General features: G+C 27.5%; 1 protein-coding gene across 22 annotated transcripts in view; it reads left to right on the forward strand.

Annotated features, from left to right (window-relative positions):
* LOC123298601 (calcium/calmodulin-dependent protein kinase type II alpha chain) overlaps nucleotides 1-14,400 on the forward strand; it is a 181,013-nt gene that overhangs the window by 95,482 nt on the left and 71,131 nt on the right. For 12 of the 22 annotated variants that reach the window (XM_044880664.1, XM_044880665.1, XM_044880672.1 and 9 more), the window contains exon 3: nucleotides 2,839-2,898. In XM_044880664.1, coding sequence (XP_044736599.1) covers nucleotides 2,839-2,898 — 60 coding nt within the window. Of the gene's footprint in view, nucleotides 1-2,838; nucleotides 2,899-13,325; nucleotides 13,368-14,400 lie in introns of all 22 variants that reach the window. The other 10 variants (XM_044880662.1, XM_044880666.1, XM_044880669.1 and 7 more) reach the window with 1 other exon arrangement.

Below are 14,400 nucleotides of genomic sequence, written 5' to 3' on the forward strand. Positions count from 1 at the left end.
AAAATTTGGATCATTTTCTACTAATTTATTTTTTTCTATTACTGGTGAGGGATCCTCCTTAATGCATAGTGTTTTTTTTTTTTTGTAATTTTTAAAAACTGATTAAACCCCACCGCCTTCCAACTACCCTCCAGCGATGAGGGTCTTGCGCTAGGTCCACTTACTGTCAAAAATTTCAAAGACGCATTAATTTTTTTTTTAGATATTTTGTTTAATTATACTACTATTGTTTTTAGAAGCCAACAAAATAGTTGAAAATATGGGCGGAGAACCACTGTTGGATCGTTTTATTATCGAAAACTAAATAAATATTTTATTAAAACTTACTTAAATAAATTATAATGAATAACATAATATTAATTCAACACTAACAAGTGAAAGAAACAATTGACTGAGTTAATTGTTGAAATATCATGTATAGAAAGTGTTGATTAATCTGTTACATTACACATACATACACGTCACACACACATAACTGATATTACCATATAATACATACTTATTTGCGCCCTGGCTAAAAGTTGAGGTTTACGAAAAAATGTTTCAAACAAAAGTTTTATAAGGAATATTTTTACATTTGAACTTTTGTAACGATTTACAAGATTTGTCCTACGGACCCAAGACTCAATTGACCCATGCTGCTCATTTACGAACTCGACCTCACTTTTTACGTCCTGAGCACGCTATAAAAATTTCAGCTTGATATCTCTTTTCGTTTTTGAGTTATCGTGTTGACAGACAGACAGACAGACGGAGAGACAACCGGAAATGGTATATATTATACTATGATATATATTACATATATAAATGGTATAAAAACAATTTTCATATACGATAATTTCAAGTATATATTCTGATAAATTCGATCGATCTCATTGGTTATTTGGATGAGTATCTATCTATCTATAAACATACATGTGGAAGATATTGTGGCAATCAAAACAGTTGAATTCATTTCAGAATTAATTATGTGATGATGATTATTGCAAGAGTACATTTAATATGCATCATTGATTTTACATCTCAGTTTAAATTGATCATATCTACTACAACTACATATGCAATAGAACATTGAACATTGCATATAGATTGTCAAAATTTGCATAATACATATATAAATGTTAGATACGGAGAATTTCGAAATGATGATTTATGAGAATTTTATCTAAAATGTCGAATAAGATGCAACAAATAAAATTGTTGTTTCGCCTTAAAGTAATAGGCAAGTATTTCAATATTTAATTATGAAAAATTTTAGTTCACAAACCACCAAAAAATATAGAACAGTATTTTAATTCGGTCGTATTACATTAAATTCTCCCGATTTCCCGAAACTTTGAAGTGGTAATCCCAGATTGAAAAAAAAACAACTATTTATACTTCATATTCTTGCTTAAAAACCAATTTAAAAAATGTAATATTTGTAAATTTGTCATACATAGCTTTCAGAAAGTGAATTATCGATTTTAACTAGTTAATGGCTTGACGTGTGTTCGTGACAAACACTTTCAACCCCATTGACAGTTAGCAAACATTTTGAAAACAAGTAAATTACCTATGTTTATTTATTGCAAATAATACGTGTGGTCAATCGTTTATTTACAAAACAATTAAAAATAATAGTAAATAATTAAAATAAAACTTTCATGAAAACTACGAAAAATAAAATTGTCTCAACAGGAATTGAAGTATTCATTTTTTTTTTTAATTAAAAAAAAATGACAAAATTTATTTTGGTTAAATTTTTAGCCAATTTCCGAAGGAAATGGAATTGTTTTTGTACTGATAGTAGAATTTTGGAAAAATTTATTCAAATGTCCATCGATTGTACCTAATAGATGTCAAAAATGAGCTTCCGAAAATAAGCGCATCAAGAGCAATAAAAAAATTGTTTTCCAAATTTGGAGGCTTAATTTGGGAGATACGGGTATGGCAAAAATTGATAAATTTGTTCATTCACTGACTATCATTCAATAATATTCAACAAAGGAAGGGATTTTAAAAAAAGTATAAAATGATTTAATTGGATTATATTATTTTGAAAAAACATTAGATTACTGTACGTAAACAAACAAACAAACCATGCGACAATGGATGTGGTTTGTTTGTTTACGTCAAATAATAAAAAGTTGATAAATGATAAAGTGGGACAGTTTGACCAAATTTTATTAAATAATTTTATACTTTTTTTAAAATCCCTTCCATTATTAAGTGAAACTTACTAATATCCACTGATTATTATTGGCTACTGGTTATCGAATGATAGTGAGTGAATGAATATAATGAAGATCCAAATTTGGAAAAGAGTTTTTTTGTTGCTCTTGATGAGCTTATTTTCGGAAGTCAGGTTTCTGCAGTCAATAACAGAACACGTTGTATATATATATATTCCTCTGAAAGAATTCATAGAAAAATTTGGTATCAAGAAGAGTTTTACCGATAAACAAGGGGGTGGAGAGTAAGCAAAGTACAAAATTTTTCCAAAATAAAAAATATTTTTGTATTTTTTTTTATCAGTTTTAAGCAAAAAAGTACTTTTGTATTTTTGTTTTCTAGGTGCTTAGTTTTCAAACTAAAAATTCTTGAAAAAATAAAAATACAATATTCGATTTTAAGAAAAACGTGTAATTTTTTCAATCTCTGATGCAATCCGCTTACCTAACGCAGGTCTTGCGCTACGAATTTTATTTAAAATCGCGAGATACATAAGTATTGAGTAATGTTTATACTGCGTGAATAATCAACGAGCTGGTAGATTACGCTTATGAAAGCACTTTAGCAAATTAGTCCGACATTTTTAAACAACTTATTTATATTTGTTTCTTTTTCATATTTCAGATTTCCAAAAGTTAGAAAGAGAGGCAAGAATTTGCCGAAAGTTACAACATCCAAATATAGGTAAGTTGCATTTCCATATTTAATTAATATTGTGGCTTCATAAATATTATAAACTTTTTTTTTTTCAAAATAATCTTACCAAAATGTAGAGTAATGTTTCCCAAACTGTTTGTGTCTCTAATCAGTCTTGTACTGTTAATAAATTTTTTAAACCTGGATAATTCTTATAACCTAAAAATTTCTCCATAAAAATTTTTATTTGATAGTTGTATTTTCTATATCTTTTTCACAAATATTTATACAAAAATTTGCATTTATATTAGAAATGGCATGAATTTTTTTTTTAATAAAAATATGTTTTTTTTTTTCTGTAAACAAAATTACTACTTTTCAACATATACACATAGCATGCAAATTCTTAGTGTTTTTTGAGAAGGTTTTTGAAAAAATATGAGGTTTATTTTTCTGTATTTTATTTGTTATGAAAATAACATTAAAATAATGGAATATTTTTTAGGTGAAAAATAGTTTTTTTATTTTTTTTTTTTTACATCAAAAAAATAAGGTAATAATTTTATTAGAACAAGCGTTAGATAGAGTTGAGTGTACAAAAATAGGGGACGTGCATTTTGTCAAATGGTTCTTGTTCAGAAAATCTTATAGACTAAAATTTCGGATGTTGCCAGAAACTCTAGAGGTCCAATTTTTGTATATCCATGTCAAATGTCAATTTTTTTATCCAAATAATGCTATCCGAGGCTTTTTGGGAAATAAATACAATTTTTGAGCTTTTCAAAATATTAAAACTATCTTTGAACGTCTTTTATAAAGTTCTGAAGAGTAAATACAGATTGTTTGATTCTAAAACCTCAATTTTTAATTGTTAAAATTTGTTTAAAAAAGAAGTAGAGAAGTAGCTTGGGATACTTTTTTTTAATCAATATATATCAATAAATGTATATAGGGAGTGTTAGTGGGTATTTCCAAACTTTTCTCCAAGCCCACCCACTGCCACCCATCTACCTAACACATGGTACAATTCGTATAAACTCGGAAGTGTGCTAAATGGCATAAATTACGTTAGTGCGTGAAAATATCGAGAACTTTTCTACACTATTTCTAATTTTTCCAGACTGTTTTACAATACTCCAGGCTTTCTAGATTATTCCAGATTTTTCCAGATTGTTCTTGAGTACCTACCTACACGCTAATATTTTACAATGTTTAAAAGGAATCATGAAAATGACTGATTGTATATGATCTAGAATTTTCTACATTGTTCTCAAAATTGTACGAATGATCTAAGAAATTGGATCATATTATATATTGAAATACTGAAAATTATTAATTAAGAATATAGTCTAAATATTTCTAGATTGATCGAGAAAGCTCTAAAGTGTATTGAAATATCCAATATATTACAGATGGTTTCAAAAATTTCTAAAACATTCTAAAAAATTATGAAATATATTTAAATGTTTTAGATCATTTTTTAATTTCTGAAATAATATAAAATGTTCTAAAATTTATTTAAAAGTTTAAAATCGATTATAAATAATTAATTTCTATTCTGGAATATACATAAAGTCATTCCATGCAGAATTTCAACGACTGTTGAATTTTAATGTAGTTGTGAATTCTAGAAAGTTTTGGTACTAGAAATTTCGATTGCTGTCAGTATAAAAGCGGGAATCAACGAGTATTTTAACCCGAGCAACGATGGATTTCTTTGGTTGTAACTACATAAAAAAGTTGTAAATAATTCCAAATTACCGTTAGATTGCTTATAAATCAACCAAAATTGTTTTCATTTTATTGAATTACAGTTATTGATTAAACTTTTTATGAAAAAATTTCTAAGCAAAAATCAAAATCAATCCAATCTTTCCGTAACTTGAAATACTTTTTTAATAAATACATACAAAAATTATTAAATTTAAAAGTTTTAATTATACTTTTAAATTTAATAAAATTAACTAATTTTGAAACAATGTATGCCTCAGGATAATTTGTTGAATTGAAAAAAAAAAACTTGATTTTGAAAATATACTCCATATTCATAATTTTATATTTGCATTTATATTAAATTTTATAAAATAATCATAATGAATTTTATTTGAACAGAATATTATGCCTCGTATTTTAATGAAATCGATTATCTGTTCGGTTGCATTTGCTTTGTAATGAATCAGAACATGGTTTTGATTAATTATTATCTATCTACAGAAAATATCGACAATATAAATATTTATGGAGGTTACATTTGCTCGACAGATTCAATTTTCAAACACCGCATGGTGTCCGAAAGTATCGTTTTATTGAACGTTTGACTGACCATTATCGTTTGTTTGCCTCCATTTTAGATTTCCATTTTCTTTTTCTTTTAAATAAGAAAGAAAGCTATTCAAATACAAAGTGTTAAACAAGTTGGCAAGAAAATTAGCTCTTCAAACAGAATTTCATATAATATTAAATTCGCAATCTATACGATACAGAAGAAAAACCAATAAATATAAGAGACTATAAAGCAAACATTGATCTAACTCATTTCTTATTATCCTCTGTAATCTCTTACATTGAAATAAGTGGATGAACAGATTTTATTCAACCAAAGCACGAAATCATCTAGGACACTCTCGATTAAGATACTACAAAAAAGAATCTAGTTCATCTGTTTGGATGAAATAGAATGAGCCACAGGCATGTAAGGATGTGGAGATGTTGAGTTGATACTCCCTCGAAACTTATTCAAATCACATAAAAGCCTATCATAAAGCTTAATATGGACTGACTCCAAAGTTGCGCAAGTCCTTAAAAACGCAATTTAAAACTCCACACTGAAAAAAATTAAAACAATGACAACCTCATCCCAACAAGTACAGCTAAATATTTGTATTTACAATAAATAGCATGGGATTAAATTTAAAATATGAATTCGTTGATACAAAATCACTGAAGTTAAATAAACAAAATCATTACTTTTATGAAAGAGATTGATTTTAGTTTACAATCAAGCATTTTATTGATGGAAAACCGGTTGGAATCCTTGATAACACAGAAATACACACAAACACTCGTCAGTGGTCAAGCAAACAATGTAACATCTCTGATTTAATCGGGTTTTAATAAAATCATATAAGGGAAAAAAATAATGCACGATAAACTAGGCTTTACACAGGATGTCTTTACACCGGCACTTCAAAATTATTCGTAAAATAATGGTTTCAGAAAAGAAATTTCATTTTGGAGCTAAGAGTTGTGTAAGTGTTGACCTTGAGCATAACTTCAACTCTCAAGGTCAGTGAAAAATGAGATATAGCTTTTAAGAGATAAAGGAAACTTTTAAATTAAAAAGTTGATCCTCATAAAAAATCAACAAATTTTGTTCGAAAAATATTTTGGGGAACTGAATATAATCAGCAGTTTCCTGCATTTCTAGGATAAAATTCTAGAAAATTAGACGTGTTAACGTAATTTTGAGGTCAACTTTGCAACCAGCGCATCAAATTCTATAAGCAAATTTGGATTTAGGTAAAAATAGACCGGGAAAAATAGGCCCGAGAAAAATAGACCCGGAAAGAATAGACCAAATAAAATTTCTGTAATAAGAGTCCCATTTTTGAACGTAAGGAAAAACTTCAAAATCCAACCAACACCTCTATGGTCGAAAAACTGAACCCAACCAACTAAAAATTACAACAATACTCTATACCTATAAAATTTTCGGTCTATTTTTTCCGATTACCAGAAAATTTACTTTACACGCATTTAAGAAATTAAAAGTAAAAACTTGTTTATCAGAGTTATTTATTTTATTAAATTTAAGTTTTTAATTTATATCTAGAAAATACACATGATTAAAATTAATTCATAAAAATCAATGTTTAAAAAGATTTGATGAAATCAATAAAAATTGAAAGTGATAAAACATGATTCATACACAAATATTTTGGGAAACTCTACGCAAATTTTTATTTATTTTTTTTATGTACATATAAATATGACATGAATCGTGTAGTAAAGTGATAAACGCATGCAACCTTATGTTTTTCCATAAAAATAGTAATATTAAATTTTGTAAAAATGTAAAAAAAAAAAAAAGCAACAACAAAAAATTTATATAAAAAAGAATTTAGTGACAAAATTTTTGTTTTTCTTTTATTATTAAATTTTTCCTTTTTTTCATCAAGTTTTCATCTTGGGAATATTTCCTGACAGCAAACATATAATAATATCATTTGAAATGGAAATGATTTTGATGTATAGAATTGTGATTAATTTTTAAAAGAAAAACTTTCAACAAACCATTTCCATTTTTCTTCTTTTTTTTCGTAAATTATAAAATACAATACATAAATTTATCTCATTTTATATTGTTAAAAATTTTTCATAAAATTTCTATTATGATTTTTGAAGTTAATTCAAATTGACTTGTTTAGAGTGAATTAAAGTAATTCATCAATTGAAATTTTATTATTTAAATGCCCAATAGACTTGCTGAAGAATTCTGGTTACAGGCATTTGATGATAAACCTACAGTTACATTAATTAAATTAAAGTAAGCTACAGTTAAAATTATTTCATTGGTCTGCAGAGTTCTTCGAAACTTTCGAATAATTCTTTTTTTAAATTTTCTATTTGAATATAAAAAAAATTCCCTACTATAAACTAGTTTAAGATTATACTTTTGTTAAAGTTTACCGCATAAAAAATCAATTAGTTTTGTGATATTTCTCGCAAACATATCACTCACCCGAGAGTCTGATTTATCACACATAATTTTTTTTTACCACGGCTTTTGTTTTATTGATTGATTTATTTTATCACCCTTTTCGCTGATTATTTCAGGTCTTTAATTGTTTTGAAAAGCTGTGTGCATCTCCTTACTAAATTTTGTTGAAATGGTGGGAATCGAACCCGCTACCCTAAGCATACCGCGTTTGGAATTGGTTACGCTTTAAGTAAATAAGTAAAGCTGGTGATAGATGATCTAAAATCGAACTTAAATTTGTAGCGTGATAACAATCATTTGAAAGTGTTAATGCCGTGAATCTGACTTAAGCTTAATTTCGTGCTGTGTCAAGTGCACGAAAATATAGTAGGACAATAGAAGATCAATAAACCAGAACGACGCAGAAAAGCGTATCTCACTCATCTTGAGGTATACGTCTAGGGTTTTATCAAATTCTTTTTGAGTAGTTAACTGGACATATAAATTTTAGCAAATCAATGAAAGTTTAATTTATCCTAGTTGAATAATGATGGCAACTTTAGAAAGGTTCATTTTCTGCTAATTTACGGTATAAAGTGTTAAGGTTTTTCTATTGAAGTGAAAGGAAAAGCCATATCTTAGAAAGAAAAAGCTATACCTTAGAAAGAAAAGAAAAGAGTTGTCAAAATTGCAGTTTTAAATATAAGACACCCTCGCGCATATTACTCGTGGAAATCACTTAGCCGGCAACACAGATTGTAACTTTGTCTCATAACAAAGTTGACACTTCCGCAGCTTGTGGGAAGTTGCAATCCCATGATTGACGTCCGGATTGTACTATATTTTCGTCAAAAAGTAATATTTATTCATTTCTTTTTCATAAACAACCCGGTAAATTATGTTTTATTTAGTCTCAAAGCATCCTTAATTTGTTTATTAACATATTGTTTGCAAAGTTACCTTATATAACAAACACGCGAACTAAAAATGTATACTAAACGGTCAATAAAGACGGCAAATGCTTCTAGAATTTTGTATGTCGTTAAAAACGAAATAACTTCATTGAGGTTTTTCAGACACATTAATTTGTTTAATAAAATGCAATTTTTTTATAGAACATTTTTACAAAAATATTTTCACCTGCTTTATCACACTTTGATACAATTTACTCACTGAAAAATTGTATTATGATCAGCTTAGTGCGAATGAGTCACGTGACAGGACAACCGCGCTTTCTTAGACACTTGATGTAAATTATCTGTTCTTTGTTAAATTTACATGCTTGCATACTAATCAAGCCAGATCTGAAATATACAAACAATATTTTATTGCTGTAATTTCTTTCAGAAAATGCTGTTTTTCTTGTATTCTTTTTTATCATGGTGGGTATAGAAGACCGTAAGCTCATAATGAAGAAAAATTTGTATGCTTCTTTTGAGAATTTATAATAGTAGTAAAAAAGAGTTTAATGATCTAACCTTGACTGAAGTGTCGAATTTAGGGAAATCGGACTTTTCGATTGTTGTTTTTCTATCGTATACGTTAAAAGAAATCTATTGGCAAAACAAAACATGTTTAAAGGAGGAATTTTGCAAATTTCGACAGGATTGAAGAAAAAGAAGAACATGTTCCTACCCTTCCGACATTTGCAGACATAGTGCCCTATTTTTTCAAGTATTATGTAGTCAACAACTTTTTTTTCACATACGGTAGGCAAAAAAAAAATCGACTGGTTGAAAACTAGCTTACAGTCAATAGGTTTAAAGAATTCTAAATGATTAATATAATTTCACTTTTCTAACCTTTATGGCTAAAATTCCACCCCTGAAATACTCTGGACTAGACGCCATTTTATGAAATGAACTACTAAGTAGACAATATAAAATGAGATTTTTTTAAATTAATTAATATAAAAATTAATAGGAAAATATAAAAGCTTCTAGTAATTTGTAGCAATTATTAATATTGGAAATATTTTAGCGTAGTATATTTTTTTTAGTACTTTTTTTATTTCAATTGGCATAATTTAGTGTGTTTTTTATTTTGAATTTTTTATTTGATTTTAAAATTGTAAAAATAAATGAATTTGAATAAAATAATTAAATGTAACAAAATTTAAATAAATCTTTTAAAGTTAGGTGACAATGATTATGAAATGAAACACAAGCAATATAATATATTATTTAGAACGTCGAAGTTTAAAGCCTATTTAAAACCTAGTGAGTAGGTTGCTGCTAGGTTGTAGGTACTGCTGCATTTCGTTTTTTTAGTTTATATAGAAAATACGATACAAAGTAGTTGAAACAACAAAATACTATAAACATGCACATGCTTTACTTTGGAAAAGTTATACTACCTACTCAGTTTTCAAACTAAAATACCTTTTATTCAATTTACAAGTTTTGAGGTTTGCGTTGTCACTTTTCTAAATGAATAAAATATTAAATTTTCAGTAGGGCATTATTTTATTCTATTTTTTTTTAAACGTATCATATGATTATTATTCTACCATATTCATTGGAGTTCATCTGTTTTGTGTTGTTAATGCGCAGGTGTAGTTTATATATTTTCAAATAGTACAAAAAGAAATTTAGTCGATGTTATTTACGTCATTGGTATGTTTATTATATAGCTATGTTGTTACCTTCTAAGAAAATGTTTTTAACAGTAAACGAGTTCGTCGCTTCAGTGCTCTCCTATATCTATCGATGCAATTATAATTAGTTGGATGCTTCCATAGGAAAAACAGAGTTTTAAAAAAGTTTTAACTTTGCTTGAAATTATTATTTTTTACTTAAAATCATAAAGTGCATTAAGGGGGTATTCTAGTCTACAAGACTCAAGATTATAAGACAAGAGAAATTTTTAAAATTTTAAAAACCCCCGACAAATTTAACTCCAAACTCGCATTTGAAACATATCTAATAACACTCTCCATTAAATTGCCTTTTTCTTTTAAGCCTTTTCGAAACTGAGCCGATTTGGAAGATCATCGCCAATTTTTAGTTTTTTCGGGTATGGAACCCTAAATATGCACTTGAAAATAACTAGGAACACTCTCCTTTAAATTACTTTTCAAACAAAACCAAAAAAATTAAAATCGCTCCATCCGTTTAGGATGAACGATACCACAGACAGACAGACGCACAGGCAGATACACACACATAGCGGTCAAACTTATAACACTCCTTTTTTTTAGTTCGGGGGTTAAAAATGAAAAACATTTCTGTAGCCATTTTTTCATATGATATTTATTGACATTTTAAAAATAGTAAAAAAAATTATTCGAATACAGGGCGTTGAAGTTGGGGCTACAATAAAACACCCTGATTGATACGATTCCATCCCTTATAGTGATCTGGATCAAAAAAATTGTTAATTAGTAAAAATGTCGTCCTTTGAATTTTTCGAATTTATTTAAAATACTTAAAATTGAAATTTTTCAAAATCCGAAGTTCAGTCGATAGAGATATTTATAAAGAAGATTCCCACCAAATTCCAAAGAAATCGATCGAATAGAACTTGAGATATCATGTCAACCTACTCCAAAAATATAGTTTAGAGAAAAACGCGTTTTCAATTTGAGAGACAATTCGGGCCTCGTAATTCGGATAATAATATTACACACTTTCAATTAGTCGGTGATCTAAGATCCATACATTGGACCTTCTTCTACTTCATATGCAATGTCTTGCAAAGTTATTTCTGTTAACCGTGTGTTGTTTTGTTTTCTTTTGAAGCAGCAGATGCTCGTAGCACAGAGCGATCAATTCAAACTTCGTTATCAGAAAATCCGCTGTATATCCGAAAATAATTGGAATTTTGAAAATCCATTTAAGGGCATATTCTTAAGGGTATAACCTTTAAAAATGTGCAACAAAAAAATGAATCGACTTTTTCAAATTTCTAGAATACTGCCTTAATAAATATTAGACTCAAAAATGTTACTCAGAGTAACTGTACCAAATTACTCAACATACCTATATTTACATTTAGTGGAGCTCATTTAAAATTTAATCAATAAAAGTAGTTTTTATTATCATAACGAAAGAATTGTTCAGTATTCGGCCTCCAACAGAGAAGAAGAGGAATTTTTGAATGAAATACACTTATATTCTGTGAAGAAAAAGATATTCAAAAAGAAATTACGAATCATATATTGTTCATTGTAAATTTCCTTCATTGCGTAGCCGAATTTGCACATAACTTCCACTTCGAAAGAATTTTTGTGATTGAGAGTTTGCTCAATGTATTGGTACATGGCATATCATACCTGCACTCAAACTGAGCCTCTGTTTAAGTTAAATTTAAAAAAAATAAATTACACTATGAACTGCTGAAGAAGATTTCTTAGTGTCAACTAAGTATCCAACTAATTAGGACTTCATCCAAATGAAGCACGGATATAAAAATGAAATATAAAAAGCTTGTAATTTTAATACAAACAGCTTTTGGTTATACACAGATCTTTATGTCTTTTTTATGTCGAAATATAAACAATTCGAATGTGAAAAAGTATTTCTGTAGAGCTAAATGGAAGAAAATAATGATTCATGTCCCCATGTTATAAGGGTAGCAAATATGTTTTGTCAGATATTATTTTGTTTGCCCGTCTATAAATTCGTTGATTGATCACCGCTTACCTATTTCTTTGACAAATTTTCTAGTTCATACTAGCTATATTATATTTTAAATCGCTCAGTATATTTAAAACTAAGTTTTGGATTTGGATCATTTCCCTGAGTTTTGGATTCACAAGTAAATGTGAATTCTATAAGCAGAGGAGAGATGGTGAATATTAAAATATCCATTGCATCGAAAGTCGGAATCACACGAAATTATTATACGAAAAATAGTTTGCAAACCTAGCATATTTATAATAAACATACCTAAATTCGTTTTTAAAATAGAATTAACATCATTTAGCCCAGTAATTCTAAAAGTTCCCCAAAGTAACAAACAAATTTTGGCTCAATATATAATTTTTAGTTTTGCCATTTTAGAAAGACAATATTTCAAATTTATCAGCTGTTTTTCGTAATTAAAATCTTAGATATCAGCTTTTTTTGGTCAAAGCTCAAAGAAACAGTGTCAAAAAGAATGAAATGTAAACGTATAGTAAAAACAAGTGGAATTTATTTTCATAAAATTTGTTGCTAATTTCAGATAGGAGGAACAATTTACAATATTCTTATCCCAACTCGTTTTGGGTGAGATATTTGAAAACTTTTGAAGCTGTTATTTTAAATTTAATTTCATTATTCGTTTATTTTTAGAAGGCGACAGACAATAAATTTGTAAGTTTTAAACTAATTCTCGCAATTTCTTGTCAGTCTTTTTGACATTATGTAATATAAGTAATTCTTTGAGCTTAGGTCCAAATTCACAGAGACAAATGCGTTAAATAAACTCATTCGTCTGTTGAATTAAAAGTTACGAAAAACACAAAAATCGATTTTGTTGTTATACTGAACGTTTCTTTTTAATGGTGCAGATAGAACTGCGTCACAATTTATTTGTTACTTTTTAGTTTTGGGAAACATATGAATTTGGTTAAGAAATATTGGACTAATTTTAATAGATTCATACAAAATTTTCTATTAACTGCATTCCAATAATTTTGTATTTTTCTAATAAAATAATTTGATAAAAAAAAATAACATCCTCACACACCATTTTCGAAATTCAAGAACACCGTACATTGATTTTTTTTAAACAAAAAATCATAAAAAAAAACTAAAAGAACAAAACGGTGCTAAAATCCCCATTTTTCCAGATTCGGATTCTAACACAAAAAAGATCATCCAGCAGAACATATGTATGTACAAATTATATAAATATTGACTTTTATGAAATTGTTTTACAGGAGTTTTTCAAACAAATTTTTATTTTTACAGAATTTTTTCATTTGATTGAGTCCATCATTATTTGTTTTTGATTTCTTAAGTAGTGTTTTATTTTTTTTTTTTGTTATTTTATTTGTCGAATAACACGTATTTTTATTCATTCTATTCCAATAAATATTTCTTAGCGCTTTTTTATAAATTTTTTAATAAATAAATTATTAATATTTAAACAAATATTTATATAAAAAAATTTATTATATTTTATTATTATTAAAGCACGAAATTTAATTATTTGATTTTAAAGCGAGTTCATATATAATGCTAATTAATGCATGTGCATATTTATAGTTCTGAATAAATATAATCATTATTATACAGCTTATATAAATGCAACCAAAACACAACAAAAGGTGGATCATTTTATTTATAACGTTCCGAAATAAATTCATTCATTTTATACATGTTGAAGGTATTACTCTAATTTAGGTAAATAAACTTTTGACTTAACATATGTATATGTTCAAAGCCTATGAATTTTTTAAAATGACTGACAATAATAATTATAAAGTATTTTAGGTAACGAGCTTTTATAAGCTCTGCCAGTATGTAAGTAATTAAATAAGGTACGGTATCTCAGAATGATCGCACGCGGAAGTAGAAATGCTTCACCCTTCCTGTCTGTTCCAAACAATAATTGTATACGATGTAGTTATCATACTGATGAATTTGCGTAAACTTGTAGTCTAAGTAGGTACGGGCATTGGTCATGTTTCAAAGAACTTTTCAAAAGGGAAATGAAAACGCACGACAAAAAAAATGTTCGTAAAACATCGTTGTGACGTAATAATGTTAATTGAATAGTATACACTGTAAACAATTATTAATTACCATTATGACGTTACACGATTAACACGATTTTAAGAACATTTTATTTGTTGGGCGTTTTTGTTTCTCTCTTGAAAAGTGGAGAAAAGAATTGCCTGTAACTTTAAAATTATTATGAAA

The sequence above is a fragment of the Chrysoperla carnea genome, chromosome 4, assembly GCF_905475395.1.
Source record: "Chrysoperla carnea chromosome 4, inChrCarn1.1, whole genome shotgun sequence".
NCBI classification, from domain to species: domain Eukaryota; kingdom Metazoa; phylum Arthropoda; class Insecta; order Neuroptera; family Chrysopidae; genus Chrysoperla; species Chrysoperla carnea.